The 19,982-nt window shown below is 41.0% G+C and overlaps 2 protein-coding genes across 4 annotated transcripts in view; one reads left to right on the top strand and one right to left on the bottom strand.

Annotated features, from left to right (window-relative positions):
* The window catches only part of JAK1 (Janus kinase 1), a 105,712-nt gene that overhangs the window by 69,534 nt on the left and 16,196 nt on the right, over window positions 1-19,982 (bottom strand). The gene's annotated exons all lie outside the window — the stretch shown is intronic.
* LOC102944844 (60S ribosomal protein L34-like) lies at window positions 8,146-8,586 on the top strand. The gene has a single exon (XM_037907913.2). It carries the CDS (start codon window positions 8,167-8,169, stop codon window positions 8,512-8,514), a length of 348 nt encoding a protein of 115 aa, XP_037763841.1. The 5' UTR covers window positions 8,146-8,166; the 3' UTR covers window positions 8,515-8,586.

Genomic DNA, 19,982 nt, shown 5'->3' with positions numbered 1-19,982 from the left:
GAAGGTTACTGTAGGGGAAGTCGAAATGCCCACTATGATCCTTGGAGACACCGCTTACCCTTTAATGCCGTGGCTCATGAAACTCTACATAGGGAGCCTTGACAGCAGCAGGGAGCGGTTCAACAACAGGCTGAGTCGGTGGAGTGTGCTTTTGGCCGTTTAAAGGGCCACTGGCGCTGTCTGTATAGGAAGCTGGACCTGGCCGATGACAACATCCCCACAGTTATATCCGCATGCTGTACCCTCCATAACATTTGTGAAGGGAAGGGTAAAAGATTCACTCAGGCATGGAACTTGGAGGTTCAACACCTGAAGGCTGAATTTGAACAGCCAGAGAGCAAGGCTATTAGAGGGGCCCAGCGCAGGGCTGCAAGGATTAGGGATGCCTTGAGGGAACAATTTGAGCCTGAAAGTCAACAGTAATGTTTGGTGCCCTGCACGGGAGTGAAGTGCAGTGGTTCCAATGTTAGTAGGAATCTGTGTTTGCTACACTGACTTGCAGTGCCTATAGCTTTCCCGGGCTAAGGTATCTTTTACTTAATGCAACAATAAAGAATGTTTTCAAAGCCAAAAAATCCATTTATTGAAAAGAAAATTCATTTATTGAAAAGAAACACAACTGCTTGGAAAACAGAAAGGGCAAAAAGTTGGGGAGGGGTGGAGAACGGTTCAATCACAGATTTGCATATGTCCTGCTATCATACTCAGCCTTCCTGTCTGGAGTGCTGCACTTCAGGCTGGCTAAAATGCATGGTGATGGGGGTTGAGTGCAGCGGGTAAGGGTCGTAGTTTGCAGGGCTGGGTGGTGAAGCTACAGGTGTTGGAGGCAGCTGGTGGCGATAAGAACCCGGATGTTGGGGAGAGTGGGTTGGAGGAGACATGGGGGCACAAGGGAAAGAATTTTGGGACAAGGGCTGCCGGGGGGGGGGGGAGGGGGCAGGCGCAGTAGTGCTCCGCCTTCATTGATACGAGTGCCTGTATCGAGTCCACTTGGCGCTCCATAATGCTTAGCAGCAGCTCCATGCTTTGGCGCCGGTGATCCACATTCTGCTGGCGGACCCTCCTTTCACTCTCCCGCCACTCCTGCGCTTTTTGATTTTCATTAAGGGACTGCTGCATTACTTCATGCATCATGTCCTCTTTGCTTCTACGTGGCCTCTTCTGAATTCTTTGGAGTCTTTCGGCCGGTGATAACGAGGACGGCTGAGATCTCAAGGTCGCATCTGTAAAGCCAAATGCAACGCTTAACAGAGGCAGCACTGTTCACACCAGACAGAGCAATGATTCGCCCATACTTAAAGACAAGCCCAGTCTACACAATAGCAGAATTTGCCCATCCCAAAGCGAGCGCACATAACCCACAGGAGCCCCAAAATGGTGAGTAAGCACAGGGGCAAGGGAGACCGATTGTTTCACAGTCGTACTGTCCTCTGGGGTTCTGTGCCTTGGGGAGAGCTAGCAGCTGCAGGGGGCCCCTATACTGAACACTGTCCCCACATTTTCCACAGGAGTTTGTCCTGGAAGATATCTCGCTGCTGAGAGTGACCTAGGAAGCAAGAGGAGGGTCTTTTACTACAATACGGCTTCCACCCTGGCCCACATGCAGCTTGCCTGTGTGCAGCAGTGATCCCCCCGCCCCTCACAGCATAGTGGCGTGGACATGTTAGCCTGACTGGGACAAGGAGCACAGTAGCTCTGCCAAGGAACCTGCACAAGCACATTGCCCAGCTTCTGCATGAGACCTTTGAAGAGATCACTGAGGCCGATTACCATGATCAATGCCCTATTCCACATCTAGGCATGCATGCAGCCTTAACCCTCCACAGCCCAAAAGCCTGCACCGAACAACTTCATTCCCAAAATAAAAGCCGCTTACTGGGCACCTCCTCTGGTGTTCGTCCTTCTGAAAGCACTAGCCGCTGCGACTGGCTACCTTCCTTCCGGCTTCAGAACAGCTCCTGGTTGCATGCATCTAGGAATGCCGGGGTGTCTCCCTCCTCCTCAGCACCCTCGCTCCAGCTTTTCTCCTCCTTCTCCTGCCTTGTTGAACTGGGCTCTGAAATGTCCATGGTGGTCCTCGGAGTGGAGATGGGGTCACCCCCAAGCATTGCATCCAGCTCTTTGTAGAAACAGCAGGTCGCGGGGGCAGCACCAGAGCGGCGGTTTGCCTCACGGGCTTTGCGGTAGGCATTCCACAGCTCCTTCACTTTAACCCTGCACTTCAGTGCGTCCCGGTCATGGCCCCTTTCCATCATGTCCCTTGATATCTGCCCAAAGGTATCGTAATTCCTACGGCTGGAGCGCAGCTGGGACTGGACAGCTTCCTCCCTCCAAACACTGATGAGGTCCAGTACCTCGTCATTGCTCCATACTGGGGATTGCCTGGTGCGTGGAGGCATAGTCACTTGGAAAGATGCACTGAGAGCACTCCATGCCTTGCTGAGCAAACAAGAAGGGGATTTTCAAAATTCCCAGAGAATTTAAAGGGCGAGTCTGACGGTTGGTCACCTGAGGGAGGGCAGGAGAGTTCAAAGTGATGACCAGAGTGGCTTGAACAGGCATTGTGGGACACTTCTGGAGGCCAATCAGAGCACAATAATAGACCACGGTGTCCACACTGGCGCCGTGGCGCTCCAGCCGGGGCGCAGCAAGCATTATGCTTCTCGTCGAGGTGGAGTCCCAGGAGTGTTCCAGCCATGGAGTCCGGGGGCTCTACGTGTCTTGCCAGTGTGGACGCGTCGTGAGTTAGGGCACCCGGGGCTGTTTTAATGTGCTCTAACTCGCAAGTGTAGCCATGCCTTAAGTTGGAGTCAACCAATGTGGGTCTAAGCACCCCTGGGTTTTGCCCATTTGTAATCACCTTGATCAAATGCTTAGAAATGTTTTGTTACCGTTTGAAGGTAGGCTTTTTAGGCATGTTTAGAGCAATTGTATAAATACTAGGTGGCCTTTGGATTTAATAAAGGAATTTATGCTTAAATTGCTATCAAGGTAATATCTTGCATAAATAATAATAATTCCAACATTCTGGGGATGGGGCAATACAAATGACACTAAATTTCAGTAGTTCTAAACTCCCAGGGTGAAGGGGTAGTGACCTACTCTCTGGGCCTATGTAGAATTCTCCCCTAAAGAGAAATTGAGTAACATAAGAGGAATAGAGGTAGGTACTTTGGATACCACTGTAAAAGAATGCTTGGCAGAGAATGGCATTGGTCCACTGAATGCCATGAATAAATTCCTGGTAGAGGACAAAGGTCTTTTGAATGCCTTAAATGGATAAATTATTGGCAGAGCATGGCAGAGGTCAGTTTAATGCCACTGAAATTTTAAAGAATAAGACCCTTGTGCGACCATGGAGAGAACAGTAATTATAGCTGAAGAATGAGTGCAAAAAACTATAAAGCTCAGAGCCACGAAGAGACACCAGCTGATAAATGTGTCACTTCAGGAGATAAGTGATTTAAGGAAAGAAAGTTAGAAGTTAAAAGGAGGTTTTGCACAAATTAACACTGCAGTGTTCAAAGAGAATTAAACTGTCAGAGGTTGTGGAAACATTAAAGAGTGAAAGTGTTGAAGATAATGTTTGGTTTGATAATAAAATCTAATTATGGCAATACAACTTGGTATAGTCACATCCAATGAAACCCCAAGTATTAAAAAACGTCATGAAAAAGGGAGATTAGATCGTCACAAAATTATTATCAACCTAAAACAGAAGGCTTAATTTTAGGTTGAAATAGTGAGTATTTAAACTAGTCTGGGCTCTGACAATCTTCCAACCTCATTTACACTTTCTGTATTCTATTGCATACACAAACAAACTGGAACATATGGTACCACTCCTAAAATTTCACAGGCCACCAAGCATCTCTCTTCAGAAAGCATCTTCTTGTGCCCTTTCCCCAGGTGCTAACTAGGGATGTAAATACTGGTTAAAAAAGTTAACCGGTTAAACAATTAAAATTATTTTTAAACGCTTAACCGAGGTAGCGGGTTAACCTTTTACATCCCTACTGGTAACATGGTGCAGTTGAGCCTCCCTTTAGGAATATCATCTTCCTAGAATTCTTGCATATGTTGTGTGATATTTAGGCTTTCTAGATGTAAAAACTCTATAGTTGTTCTCTTAAATCATACTGCTAAACGTGTGATTCAGTAAAATAAAGGAAATCCCTTCTTGTGCAATAAGTTTGGTTCACTTCAGTTTACAGGAAGTAGCAGTCACATTCAGGGAATTTCTATACAGTCAAGTTTATAAAATACATCTGAACTTAAAAAGTTATTACTAAATTTATTAAATTCCTGATGAAACCCACATAAGGTATATAATATAATCAAGACATTATCTTGTCTTTTTCATGACCAATTCAAAATAATCTAAAATCAGTTACACACTGTTAGTTCATATAAAAGCTCTTATGTAAGTGGAAATAAAACTACTGTTCAAATTACAGGCTGTGATAAATGAAGGTGGGGGTGAGGGGTAGCTCCCTTTTATGGATACCCAACCAGCCAGTTAACTATAAAATTCCTCTTAGTAGCTGTTCTCTACTTGCTTTACCTGTAAAGGGTTAACAAGCCCACAGGTAAAAGAAAAGGAGTGGGCACCTGACCAAAAGAGCCAATAGGAGGGCTAGAACTTTATAACACTGGGGGAAGAAAACTTCCCTTTGTCTGTTTTTCGTTCTCCGGAGAGCGGAAATACAGAGCAGCAATGCTGTAAGCAACTTCAAGCCAGGTATGATCATAAATCATCAGACCATACCTAGAACTACTTATCTGGAACCCCCAAATGCATAAGCAGATCAGGAGTTTAAAAAGACACGATTAGGTTTATTTCTGTTTATTTCTTATGGCTAATGGACTCCTCTGTGTTAACCCTGGATGCTTTTGTTTGCTTGTAACCTTTAAGCTGAACCCCCAAGAAAGCTATTTTGGGTGCTTAATTTTTGGAACTGCTCTTTTAAAATTTAGCAAAAACCTAAGTTCCAGATGTATTTTCTTTCTTTTTTGTTTTTAAAAAATTTTACCTTTTTTAAGAACAGGATTGAATTTTTGGTGTCCTAAAAGGTTTGTGCATGTTGTTTGATTAGCTGGTAGCAACAGCTAATTTCCTTTGCTTTCTTTCTCAGCTCTTCCCCAAAGGGGGGGTGAAAGGGCTTGAGGGTACCCCACAGTGAGGAATTCCCAAGTACTCCTTCCTCAGTCCAAGGGGCTTTTTCGCATTTGCGTGGTGGCAGTATGTACCAAGCCAAGGTCAGAGAAAAGCTGTAACTTTGGGACTTTAATACAAACCTGGAGCGGCAAGTATTAATTTTTAAAATCCTTGTGGGCCCCCATCTTCTGCACTTGAAGTGCCTCAGTGGGGATTCAGCCTTGTCACAGGCAATGAAGAAACTCCATCTGAAAAAGCCTTCTTGAACGATGTTTGTTAGAAGCGCTATGTTACATATAAATTTGCTGTTAAATCTCATTGCAGAAAAAAGGTGTGCATTCAACAAAACAAACATGAGTGGTTGCATGAAATACACAAGTTAAAGGCCATATTATTAGCAGTACTATTTGTTATCTGAGAGAACCCAAAAGCATGTTAGGTATTTCAAAGAAACAGCCTTGATCATGCAGAGGTGTGGGTAAACTTTACAAACATGGGTAGTCCCACTGAATACAATGGAACTACTCACATGTATAAAGTTATGCATGCTTAAATCCCCTGCCCCAAACAGATTATTGTCCACATTCAGGCATAACAAGTGAGTCATAAACCTAAAAAGGGAAGGAGAGAGGTAGAACAATAATAACAAAAGTAAGACCATGCAATTACTCAGCATGTACATTCTTGACGGTTACGTCAAGTTTCTTTTGGTTTGATTACAACCTTATTTCTTGTACATGAAAACAACAGAAGCAAATTTTAGGGAACACCTAGGTAAAATAAAACATATTAAAAAGGCCACTGAAGTGGAACTTCATTGCACTCACTATTTCACAGGGCTGCTGGAAATATTAATTAGCTGATATCTGCAATGAAGTGTTTTGGTGTAGAGTGCAATGTAAGATCCTAACCCTGCAAGCCAGTCCATGCAGGACCTACTGCTTAATAATAATTTTCCTGAAAATTATGTGGAACCCACGTTAGAAATATTACTCACTGCGCTCTCCCTTCCTCAGGCAAATAAAATATCACTAGTTTTTTCAATTGCCATCATCACAACAAACAGTAGATAAGTTTTGTGCCTAGAATAGTACATTTCCATGACTGTGAAAAAGCATTTGCTTGCTTTTCATGACAAACAAAAGCGAACAGAAATTTTTAAAATAACTATATACAGACAACTATTTAAGATCCACTATTATTACACAGAAGAGACATCTGTTTTAAAATGTAATTCTTTTTCATTCTAAATAGTGTAAAATCAGCTCCTGTGTCACTGACGTGACAAGGCGAGGGTAGGATTTAGGGTTTTTATATTTCCCCTTTAAGATTTAATGACATCATCACTAACAAAGCTAAATGAGCCATACTGGAACATGAGATCCAAACTCCCCTGAACTTTAGGGTGTTTGAATTCTGGATGAAACTTAGCAGTGATGACCCATCTCTACTTAAAATCATTACCAGGAATGCAGCTTCACATACCGATTAAGTGTCAGCAGTACCATCAGTCTGCAGGAGAAACAACACTGAACTCAGGTCTTGACACATTTTAAAACAAAAAACCCACATAATTTTCAGTTCACCTTTTAAAATATTTTTTGTAATGACTCTTGCTTTCTTCTTCTTCCCCTTCTCCCACCCTTCCCCCTGCCTTGGATTGGTAATGGCAGGGTTTTGGAGCCATAGTACTGTTGCAGAATTCCAACAGGAGTAAATGGTCCAGTAGTGAGGTCTCTGTTGCTTGCCCCACTATACTCGGTTATTCCCTGGCAGAGCAGTGTCAAAGGACAAGCTCAGGTGTGGGGACCACAGCTGAGGCCTCGCTGTGAAACACTATCACCAATTAGCTAAGAGAGGAAGCAGAGGAAGAAAGCTTGAAGGAATTTAACACACACACCTCATACACACCACAATCAGTGGTGCAAGTAGAAATCATTTCTTGCTGGTACTGCACTCATGGGAGGGACACAAGGGGGGGAGCATGTGACCTCCCCACATGACCCTCCATCTGACTCCTCACCCCGTCCCCATGCATCACAAACTTTGCAACCAAGCCTGTGGCTGTGTGATGGAACTATATAGCGGACTATTCTGAGGAATAGAGACTGAATAAAATTATACTTAAGTGGGTTTTTATTAAAATAAACACTGGTAAAGTGCAGCAGGGTCAGGAAGCATGTTTGTCAGCCGGTATCCATGCATTTCTAAAGTGACACATAAGAAGCTGTATCGCTGCAGAACATGTTCCCTGGCTGGTTACATGCTCGCTTATATAAATATAGTGCTTTAAAATGGCTAAATTGGTCCTAGCTCCAAATAAAAGTTAACCATAAAATGGGTTCCATGTGCTCTTAAAACAACCCAGAAATGTGTCAATAAAGTAGGTTAGTTACAGCTATTGCACATTAATTTACAAACAAAATAGGTTTCAGATTTGAATTTTATTCTTTGCTTCTTTTTTTTTTTTTTAAACCATACAGACATCTTCAGCCTGAAACTGTTCAGGGCTGATATACAGAGCGCCACTCATGTTACATAAGGAGTTAAGAATTTCTCAAGCATTCACAGAAACATGATGGGGCAAGAGTAGACTTTATGGTTCCTTGAACACAACATACTCCTGACAGAATTCTCCACCACTGTGGGGGTGCAGAATTCATATGGCCCGCATATTTCTGTGCCCCCTGTGCAGAAAAACGCAAAAGAAATCTGCAGGGGGAACACACGTCTCTTCCCCAGCAGTCCTGGCAGCGTGTCTGTTCCAGCGTGCCTGGATCAGCTTCAGAGACACAAATCACTGCGGGGGGCTCGGCGTGCATGCAGAGGAGACGCTGATCACTGTCAGGGGGCAGGGCTGGCCAACAAGCGAGAGAGACTCTGTTCCTCTCTCTTGATACTGCAACTTGAAGGGCGTGGAGGAGGGTAGGGTATTTTGTTATGCAGGAGGAAGGCTCTGTCCCCCGGCAGAAGTGTAGCAGCCTGCCTGCCTAGTAAAATGATAAAAAATGGTTCAGCCTCTGACATACCGTCATAGGTTGTCCTACAACACAGCCTCTAACAAGACCAGGCTGTCCCGGACACCAGGTAACAGGACTGTTTACCTTTACACTAAGAAAGTTGGCAAGGCACCAACGTCTGCATGTGGTGTGTATCCTGGAAGACTTCGCGGTGTTCGTGCTGTGCGCCCTAAAGTCCTTATGAGGTTGTCAAAGAAGCATATTAGAAGAGCCTATGGCAGTTCCATATGTGCTAAATGTGTCTGTGACAGAATCAAACGAGCTTTCCTTATTGAGGAACAGAAGACTGTTGTGAAAGTGTTGAAGGCACAAGCACAGAGTCAGAAATCTAAGTGAATCTCTTTGTATTGTCTGCCTAATAAATAAAAATTCAACTTTAAAAAAAAAATAACTTCTTGAGAACTGAAAAAACACTTAATTAAATATTAGTATCATGTTACTGAAAATTGTTTGTTTTTAAGTTAAAGAAAATATCTTTTGTAAAAAAAAACCCCACATTTTGTTAATGTTGCTGTTGATAGTTAATTGATCTCATTCTCTAAGGCAGAAATGTAGCAACCTGTTTGCTTAATAACATTGTTCCCATTCTCAGTCAGTTCCCCCATGAGCATAAAAACCTGTAGAAGTTTTAAGGCACCTACATTGCCAGAGTGATGTAAAGCCTTATAAATGACAGTAAGGGAATCAGCTAGAAAGATCTATGCGCTTTCTCACTTTTTTCCTAAGGTTAGATTTTTACTTACCCATTAAAAAAATTAAAAAAAAAAAAAAAGCAGCAAGCCTTTTGAGGGCAAATTAAATATTTACAAAGCAGTCAATAAAATGTCAGGACAACCAGAACCAAACACTTCCCAAAGTACCCAGCTAGGTCCAGGACGATGATTAGCAAAACTGAATGACTTTCATGTGTGACAGTCTGAGCAATTTAAAATGACATTCTACGTACATACGTGCGTGTGCGCACGTGTGTGCGTGTGCGCACGTGTGTGCGTGTGCGCGCGCGCTCTCTAATGTAGTTTAAATGAAAATCCAGGATTATAACTGGAATGCAGGGTATTCGTTACCAAGTACTTGTAACTTAACTTTCATATGTTTACGAAATGCTGAATAGTTATTGTGACTTTTTTCTGTATGGTAATTTACCAAAACAATTGAAACTGGTGTGATTATATTGCATTATTTTGACAAATAAAATTTGCAGAATTTTCCAGAATTTTTAATTTTTTGGTGCAGAATCCTCCCAGGAGTAACACACAGCTATCACATTAGCCACTATCAACAATCAATAACTTTTTTTATTATTATTTGTTTAAGTTTGAGGGCATTTATCTCCCTTCCCTCCTCCCAGAAGCTGCACTCAACTGGAAAAAAAGTAATTCTCAGGTATGATTGAATGTGTGGTCATTTCCCCCCCGGGTTGAATGTGACCCTAAAGAAAACAGGAAGAAGACAGAAGGGGAAACAGACGTACATGGTAAGAAACAGAAGGGCAGGAGGAGGGGAAAGGGAGAGGAAGATTGAGAAGAAAAAATAGGATGAAAAGATGGAGATGCAGAAATTAAGTGGGAAAACGCTGAGCCGTAAAGAGCCGAGAAGAGAAAACAGGGAGGCATAAGGTATTTTCTTATTGTAATTCCATTAACCTGGAAATTCTTCATAGATACCAGAAAGGAACCCTTCATATTTCAGTAATGGTCTCTCTTTGATAATCCTAGCACAGTACTAGTTTTAGTTGCTCCCTAGTAAACCTTAGGTTTTAGGGTAGTAGCTGTAAACAGTGCTGTTTTAAGATAAACAGGAATGTTTATTTTATGCAAATATGTTAATTTATTTGATTAAATTCCTAAAAGGCTGATAATCACAAGAACAATCAAGTCAACCTGAAAATGCATAAACATTCAAAAGAACTGTAATTTCCTTCTCTTGGTCTTGAAGTAAGAGATGGTCAATCTAATATGCCCCCAATTAATCAGATTTTGGCTTTTTAATCCAGTTGACTGTAATTGTCTAACTCTAAAAACAAATCCATGTTAAAGAAAAACTTGCCATAAAACACATTAAAGACCAACTGCAAGGTAAAAATTAGTAACACTAAGCAGATTTGTGTGTGGAATATTATATTAACTAGATAGGTCTGGGCACACAGTATTCAACACAGGAACAAGTTTTACTCATTTTTGCAATTTTTTTTTTCAAATTCTTTGTAAACTTCAATTTAATTATTTCACTGAGGGGGTCCCAGGATGCTTCATTCTTTCAGAAATAGCTTCAATAAGCAAGGTATTATCACAAGATTTCATTGAGGGGGGAGGGCAGACATAACTTTCTGAGCCATTCAAAAGTATTTCTGTGTCAAACGTGCTCTACAATCTAGCTATCTGTGCTTATCTCTTCTCATTTTCCTGCTTTGGAGTTCACATTTAAGTTGAAGAGTAAGAGTTTAATTTTAAAAAACGATTAGCTGCACAATCACTGAAGTTTCAGAACAGTAAGAAAATTTTTTTTCAGCATGTGGTCTGCGTGCATATGCAATGGTTAAATCTAGTCTGCAAGTTCGCACGCTCAAGTGGAAAAAAAATAGAACTGTGTTTCTCTATACAATACTCTTTTGACTACATGTAAAACAGATTTCTTCCCTTTTTTAAAAAGGGAAATTAACAAAGTTTACACCCAGCACTCTAGTGCGCTAGGGACATGTATGCACTAATGTAGTAGTCAGCAGTCCTCTACCTGTCAGCCCTGACTCCTCACACTGCAATGATGTTCATAGCACCTTCTCTTAGTGGGCACCAAAGCTGTAATGAAATTCTAAAGAAAGGCAGAAGTCACAACCTAGTGGCAGGCTTGGCAGTCCAGTGTCATTTTAAGCTACTCTGCATCCTGATCTGGGCTGGGACTGGAGAGACCCCACATGTAACTTAAAGAACACCGAGGGCCTCTCTAAATTAAGACCGCTTTCCAGGCGGTCCTATGGGCTGCAGCAATGCCCAGAATCCAGGCACTGCTGAGGCCCACCCCAACAAACCACTCCTCTCCTAGCCCACCCCATCACAGAACATTCCTTGTATGTGGAGTTAGGAGGGGTCCTCTGAGGGCAACATTACTGCTATCTTTCACAGCTTCTGTGGCAATGGAATCCTCACCCAGCTGGAATCAGAATATTTAGGGCCTCTTATACAGCTCCAACCCTTCTACTCAGCATAAAGTATCCAAAGCAGGAGTGAAGATCTCATTCCAGACTTTATTTCAAAAGAGCTCTGGGCCAGATTTTCAAGTGCCCAACACCTGAGATTGTTGTCAGATTTTCAAAAGAGTCCAGAATGCAATGTAATGATCTATTTTGAAGATAAGTATCAGAGCGGTAGCCATGTTAGTCTGTATCCACAAAAAGAACGAGGAGTCCGTTGGCACCTTAAAGACTAATAGATTTATTTGGGCATAAGCTTCCGTGGGTAAAAAACCCACTTCTTCAGATGCATAGAGTGAAAATTACAGATGCATCTGTAATTTTCACTCCATGCATCTGAAGAAGTGGGTTTTTTACCCACGAAAGCTTATGTCCAAATAAATGTTAGTCTTTAAAGTGCCACCGGATTCCTCATTATTTTGAAGATCTAGCCCTAAGAGCTTAGAGGAGAAAGCTAGGGATCAGATCTGACAAAATAAAAGGCATTCAAAAAATAATTTGAATGGATAACAAAAATACCCAGATTTGAGAAAAATGCAAAACCTTTCCCACAATACCACACACACACAAAGTCCAGTCCCTGAAGACTGAAGGAACAAGAGAAAAATATATCTTTATGCATACACTTTATTTTGTGACATGCTTAAATACCACTGTGATTAATGCTGTACAAGAACCTAAATAGATACGTTCAAAGATTTAAGATGACCTTCAAAGGAAAAAATACTCCGCACTCTTTTGCTTCTCTATAATGTATTTAAATGCCTACCTTATTTTGTTTTAAACACATGAAAAATGTAGGCTTTTTTTTTTTTTTTCAGCTGAAGATCTCAAACTAATGGATTGTGACATCAAGACACTGAAACCTTGGCAAATGAGATAGGAATGGAGTTTAGTCAGAGACTGTTTAAAACTTTGTTTTTTTATTAGCTTTTGTTAACATCTAATTAACACAGACACACACACACACACACAGGAGAAAATTTATCTTTGTGAAAGACTCAATCCCTGCCTGTCCACCTATGGACTAAGAAACTCCCACTGAATTTCCCTAGTTCTTCCAGGAGCACTTCAACAACAACAACAAAGCAGGAAAAAACAAAACAAAACACAACTCCTTCCAAGCCTTCTTTATCCAGACTGAAGAAGGGAAAAAGTGACAAATATCCTCTCTCCCCTGTTTATGGATATCCAGAAAACATGATATTCCTTAGCTACTAGTTTCCCCTTTGGCCTAGATGTTGGAGGAATCAAACATAAAATTCTTTGCTTTTCTTAAAAGGGCCCGTCCAGGTATCCAGTTACAGGATTAAGGGCTCAATTATCTTGCACTAAATACAATACCATCTTGAAAAGTGAATACAGATAGTATCTTGAGGTCCCACTTTAGTTGTGCTTTAATTACTTCTATATCAAATTTGCTTGGTGTACAAAGTTAAAATTTTATTTCTAGTTATCCTATGATCTGAGAGTCAAGCTAGATTCTCTCCTCCTTTCATATCATCACCAATAAAAAAAAGCTCTGGGGGCCAAATTAGGTTTCATTTATAACTGTGTACTGCTATTGGCTTTTAAAGGGATTGTGTTTCTATAACAGAACATAATTTGAAGATACTAGGGCAGCCCAGGTGTAACTGAGAACTTAATCTGGCTTTGCCACTTTTTTCCTTTATTACTAACAACTATGCATGAAGAGAAAAGGATAATTTATTTTTCAGATCACAGGCTCTGGGGTTGAATTGGGTTATTCGCAGATCTAGCAGTTAGAAAAAGACCTCCTTTTACCTGTAAACTAAGAAAGCTTGATATGAAAATCAGTGAACCACAATCAACACAGAGTTTCATGATACCATTTTTAGAGAATCACCTTTTAGATTTTAAAGAATGCAGTTTAAATGCTAATGTTCCTATCAGTACTTCCAATCAGGTCAAATTGTTAATAAAAATATATCACCATATAAAAGCCCTTAAAACTCTTCTTACAACTCCTCCCCAATTATGGGGTGGAAGGGGCAGTGATTAAGGGAGCTTTAAGAGTGGAAACAATCCTGTAGGTTGCCTGATCCCTAAATAGCTTTTATAAAAGGGTATTTGTCCTCTCCAACAGACGTACAAATTAACAGTTACAAACTCTTATAATTAGAAGGTTTCCCTGTACTTTGTTCCACAGATGTGTGCTACAACATAAACCATCTTTGTAAGGTAAGTCTATGCAACTAAGTTCTACCAGTGCTTAGCTTTTTCTTAAACTTATCTCACTGAGCCTATGTTTGGCTCATTTAGTCCTGCAATGTTATGTGAATATGTACTCAATGAGTAGTTCCACTGAAATCAACATGAGCAAAATTATTCATATGTGTGTTTATAGAACTGGGGCCATAGTTTGATCTTTCTCATATATTTTAATTAAACAAACCTTTGCTTTTTCAGTATGAGTAAGGATCTGTATAACTTTGGCAAGCCCTAAATCAGCTAGTTAGGACAAAATTAAGGTTAAAAAAAATGCCAAAACCCTCAGTCTTTCAAATTTACAAGAGAGTATAAATGTGTATATTTTCAGTCTGCTCAACGGCCAGTTAGGGATCATTCACAGGTAGTGTGGGGCTTGTGCCTTAAACTTGCAAAGTTATGCCAAAATCCTATCTGATCCCTGCAGACAAATTGCAGTGTATTTTCTGGTCCTGAACAGCTCAATTATATATTCTGAAAAGCAACTAATGCATATAGTTGTGGCTTCTTGTTAATTTTTTGAGTCTTATCAAAAAGAGGGCCAAATCCTGGAGGTGTCTTTAAACTACATCTAGTTTACCAACCAATTCAGTAAAATCAGTAATGATCTTCTGCCCATGCTTCAAGCTGTATGGGCAATTAAGAGTTTTAAATGGAGGGAGGAGCTTGCCAGTTAGTTCTGGTAACATGATGGGCTATGCTTTAGCACCTAGGGTTTTCTAAAAATAAGATCATAGTGGTCCAAACTGCTAATGTTGCTAACAAATTACACGTGGACTGTGAAGTAAATATAAGGTAACAGTCCTATTTGCAAATGTAAATTAGGCAGTTAGGCTCCTGTGTCTTATTGAAGCATGGCACATAAGCCCCTAAATGCTTGTATCATTTGAAAATGGGACTTAGACTGCTAAGTCACTTATGCCTTGCAATGCTGAGCTGAGCAACACCTAAATACCTTTAAAAATCTGGTTCCAAGTGCCTAGCAAACCTATTTCCTCTTAATTCTTTTCCCTTTTCAAACACTCTAATCTACTTCAATTAAACTTCAGAAAAAAGACTCAACCCTTTGACAGATATTTCTACCTCAGACACATTTTACAAAAGCCTAAGCTGCCTGACAAGGGTTTAATGGAAAGGCCAATTAAACATAACCTAAAATCTAATGACAGGTTTCAGAGTAGCAGCCGTGTTAGTCTGTATTCGCAAAAAGAAAAGGAGTACTTGTGGCACCTTAGAGACTAACAAATTTGCCAAAAAGTACTTCCTTTTTTTTTTTTGCTAAAATCTAATGTTATGAAGAAATATTAGTCAACTTTTATAACTGATTTATTATTCATATTTGTCTGATGCACTGTTCACTAAACTTAGCTGGTGACTTAATATCAAACTATGAGTTAAACTCTTCCCACCTGCATATAGGTGCAAGTATCACAGCATAGGTTAACTGCTAAATAGTATACCTATGTCGTACAAATCAGTTACATGTTGTAGTAGAAGTTGACAATGTTATGTATAAGTTGGGCCCTATCAATTTCATGGCTATGAAAAATGTGTCACAGACCATGAAATAAGCCCTTCCCCATGAAACCTGATCTCCCCCTTGCTGATGGGAACACCCCAGTGAGGGGGATCCTAGCTGCAAGTCCCGTCTGGGCTGGGGAGGGAGAGGACTTGTCCTTCCCCTGCATGGCCACTCTCGGGGAGATCAAACCCACCTCGGAGTACCTTCCCCCTGCCCAGCCTCAGAGGTTCATGCAGCTGGAGGAGACTTGTGGAGGTGGGTCAGATATCCCCCTGCTCCTGGGAGGGCCACAGCTAGCGGGGCTCCTGGGTGCGAATCCCTGCTGGGCTGGGAGGGGACAGCTCTTGTCCTTCCCTTGCATGGCAGCTGTGGGGGGAGAGATCAGACCCACTTCCGGGTGCCTTTTGGGTTGGGACCCCCCATGCATACAACACCCTGAAATTTCAGATATAAACCACTGAAAACATGAAATTAACCGATTTTAAAACCCTCTGGCTGTGAAATTGATCAAAATGGACTATGAATTTGGTAGGGCCCTGTGTATAAGGGATGAAGAAGTCTTAACAACAGCCTGGCTGCACATAAATATAAAATATTTACCAGAGAAAATTTACGAATTCTATTTCATGCTATCACTAGGAAGGGAGATCCTGTAAACAGGATGGCAGGGAAGGGATTAACACACCATTTTGTGAGAGGGAAGACCAAAAGTACTGGACCTGTGTGAAGAGCTTTACAAGTTAGTAGGGCTAGGTTAGCCTTGTGGAACCAGTTCTGCCTAAGCACACAGAGTTAAAGGATTGCAGTCTTGTCTAGACACAGAAATGTCAGATTAATTTAAGTCATGGTTTTGCAGCTATTTAGCTAAACTCAGTGCAACTCTGTGTGGACATGTACACCTGTTTAAACCTAGCACACATCAGTTCAACTTGCCCTTGTTATGAAAACTAGACTTACATGATGTAAATGTCCACACACAAAGTTTGCACAGAGTTAGCTAAAGCCGTGCAAAACAACACCTTTAACTAAACCAGTGCAACTTCTGTATTTAGCCCAGGGCCAAGTGTAGTAATGAGGAAGGATCTTTAGGAAGAGGACTGGAGCTGAAGAAAACTATAGGGATTCCTCCACTTCTTTAGAACTTAGCTAAAGCAAGCCACACCTTACCAGTACTTTAGCTGAGGGAAGCCCTGTTGTAGCTGCGTTTGATCACTAAAGAGACAGGACAGACTCAATATTTACCTTTCTGTTTCACAGTAAAGTTCACTGCAAAGGTGTATAAACTTCACCCTCCCTTCTTGCTCTAACCACCCTGTCATACATTAAGTGTATTTATTGTCAAATAGCTGTGGAACCATTTTAATGGCACAAATAACGCCAGATGTCTTACAGACAAGCATGAAGGCAAAACAAAGATAAGTGAATGAGAGAGCTTACAGTGTAAACCATGGTGTTGTATATTACTCCTGGGAGCATTCTGCGTACAATATTTTAAAATTCTGCAAATTTTGTCAAAACAACACTACATAATCACACCAGTTTCAATTATTTTGGTAAATAATTGAAACCAGTTTCAATTATTTCAGAATACCTGTCAACAAGTATGTCTGTAACAATACAGACACACAAAATTTTCCCCAGGAGTAGAGAGGAACTAGGTTGTCCTAGGGGTTTCTTTAACTGTTTCTCTGTCCCCTTCCTCCCCAGAGCCCAGCGGAGGGGCAGACACCCACAACCTTGCCCCCCCAGCCCACCCATGATGCCCCCCCAGCCAATACCCCCCCCAAAAAAACACAGCCCAGATACCTGCACCCCCCCACTAGAGCCCAGCTGTGGGGGCCTCCCCTTTTGCCCAGACACTGTCCTCCCCCTCCCCTGAGCCCATGGATCCAGAGGGAGAAACAGCCTGATGCTCAGTCCCAGGCTTGCAAGGAGTTTCCTGAGCACCGCCCACTCCTTCCCTCAGGGCGTGCTGGGAACTGCAGCTGCCAGAAACTCTCTAGGTCCTTCCCCCTCCCCCAACAGTGTCTTCTATGTGCAAGAGTTCTGCTGAGTCCAGTGGCCCCTAGCTGCACTGCAGCCCATTTCTGTGGGGGGAAAATAAATTCTGAGCACGTTAATTTCTGCGAAATTCTGCATTGCACAGTGGCGCAGAATTCCCCCAGGAGTAGTATATTTATTCCTCTCAAAGGACATCCAGTTCAAATTTCCTTTGTCAAGAGACTTTTTTCAAATTGCCAAATCGAAAGAAGTCAAGCTGTGTGCTGCTGTCTCTTGGTATATAACCACAAGCAGATTCACTAACTGGAATATAGAGGAGCATTTTATTGATCTATGAACCAAAACAGAATTTTCCTCCTTCTAAGTGTATTGGCTCAGCAGTACTAGCAGGAGCAAAAATTCCTTTTTGTCAATAAACAGATATGACCCTAAGGCAAACAGGGACCAGAGAGATGCTGAATAGGAATATGTTGGTTTTTAGAGTTATTTTTCTGACCATAGCTGCACTTTCTGGAAGACATGTGAACTTTGAGTATCCTCTCACGGTCAAGATTTTTTATATATTAAGAGACTTTCTAAAAAAATCAATGTCTAATTTTTAAAAGTCAAATAAAAGGCAATTAAGCCATCCTTTGTCTGGGGGAGTCAGAGATTTTTGTCTGAGACAGAGATTTAGTTAGGAAGGCCATGAAGTCATAAGATTACGTGAGAAGAATCTGAGTCCATTAGGAATGTAAACCACTCAAATAGAACTCACAGGGAGAGAGGGGAAGAAGTGTTATGCTATAGTTCTAGAACCATAGATATATTTTTAACAATAAAGTCAAATGCTTATACCTATGTTACTCCATCTACAATCCTCAGGCCACCATATCAGGACAAAAAATGCCAAAGAGAAAATGGAGAAGTTGGGAAGGATTCTATGTTGAGTGAGAGTTGGAGGAAAACAAGTTGTTTTCCTCCAACTCTCACTCAATGGGAATGATCATGGAACGAGTTTGTTTCTAGTGGGGTTCTGCAGAGATCAGTACTAGCTCCGATGCTATTCAACACTTTCATCAGTGATTGGGAAATAAATATACAAACTGCCAATAAAACTTTGCAGATGACAGACTGCTGGAATGGTAAATGAGGACAGGGTAATAATACCTTGATAAAAAGAAAAGGAGTACTTGTGCAAGTACTCCTTTTCTTTTTGCGAATACAGACTAACACGGCTGCTACTCTAATACCTTGATAAGTAAGGCTCATGCAAAAAAAATGCATTTTAATCCAACCAAATGCAAAGTTGTACACCTAGGTAAGAACAAGGAATGCAGGCCATACCTACAGAATGCTGAAATAGCCTCTCATTCCCGACATGATTCAGTATTTCTACCACTTCCTGGCTAAACGTGAAAGACAAGGAGCATGTACAAAATTTATAACTTGGATTGAACAAATGCCTTCCTATAATCATAGCTGATTCACATATATTTGAAGGTTGAGTTTTCCTTTTTCTTATTGTGTAAGAAGCAACCCGCTTGAGTAAAGGCATATACCAGAGAAATGATTACAGTGTAAGTGGCTCCATGACATTTATGTGGCTTGGCAACACTGCGCAAACTGCAAACAATGCAAACTAACAGACCTCAATATGAAGCAATCCAGTAGCACATAAAAGGGGACACATCTAGCTTAAGCACCTGACTAATGCCTTGTAAACAAATATGGCTTAGTCCAAACATCCATTTTCAGTATGATCTTAAACTCTGCTGAAAAGGGGAAACTGGTCATAAGTGACTTACGGATGCCAAGCAACAGCAAGTTGTTAGAATCATGCAGCTGCCCAAGTTCTTGACCTGCTATTTTAGTTTTATTGTGGTTCTATGTGCTGCATAATGTCTGTAAAAATGTGAGACTAAATTAGTCCTGTGAGTTTCACCTCCTGACAAACTCCGCACAGAGTCTAGGTCTGAATATCAAGACAAGCTAACTCAAAGGAAACAAAAGTTAAATCTGGAAGTGTCAAATTTGTTTCAAATGACTTTTCCAATCACAAATCCATTTGTTCCACATTGACAAAACTGGATACGGATTTTCAAAAGTTGCATCTGGGAGGATGTACCACTACAACATCACCATTTCCTTGAAGGATACTTAAAATCAGAATAACTAGCAGTGAAGAAACAGAAGCAGCAAACAAAATGTCAATAATGAAACAACTTTGTGTACAGAGTCTTAATTCTCACCTATGGCCCCATATGGGTCTTTATGGAAAGTGAGTAACAATACGTAAACATGGCATGTTATGCAACAAGTTGTAGAACTAATGATTTTTCAATCACTTTTTAAGATGAGTTAAGGGAAAGGTTAGGCTCTTAACTCCTCTGGTTAATAAACAACCAAATTTTATAAACAGATCATTACTATAACATAATTGGCTGAAAAGCCATGAATAACCATTTAAAGGTAACAAGCAAAAGGAGATGATTAAGCTTTTTTTTTTTTTTTTTTTTTAAAGCAAGCCCTGACACATTGTCTCTAGCAACACTACATTATTTTCCTACAGTTGTCCCAAAATTGCTATGATGTCACAGTTCAGGGCATCTGTCACACTACGGCATCCATCTTGTCTATGCTAGCATCACTGTGGTGTTACCATGCACAGGAGGTAGCAACAGTGGAAAAATCTTAAGGGAGGAGGAAAAAAGCCTTTGGTGACTAGAGAACTAGTGAAACTGACCAAGAGACAAGAAAGTACAAATTGAGTGAGTGGAAAGGTTTTGGGTTTTTTTTAGTCAAGACTGTTTAAAACTTTGATACCTACTGAACACTTGGGACAATCTTAAGATTTAACATCCTTGCTTCTTTACTTAAGAGGAT

The sequence above is a fragment of the Chelonia mydas genome, chromosome 8, assembly GCF_015237465.2.
Source record: "Chelonia mydas isolate rCheMyd1 chromosome 8, rCheMyd1.pri.v2, whole genome shotgun sequence".
NCBI classification, from domain to species: domain Eukaryota; kingdom Metazoa; phylum Chordata; order Testudines; family Cheloniidae; genus Chelonia; species Chelonia mydas.
The sequence above is the reverse complement of the archived record's forward strand: the minus strand, read 5'-3'. Positions and strand labels throughout refer to the sequence as shown.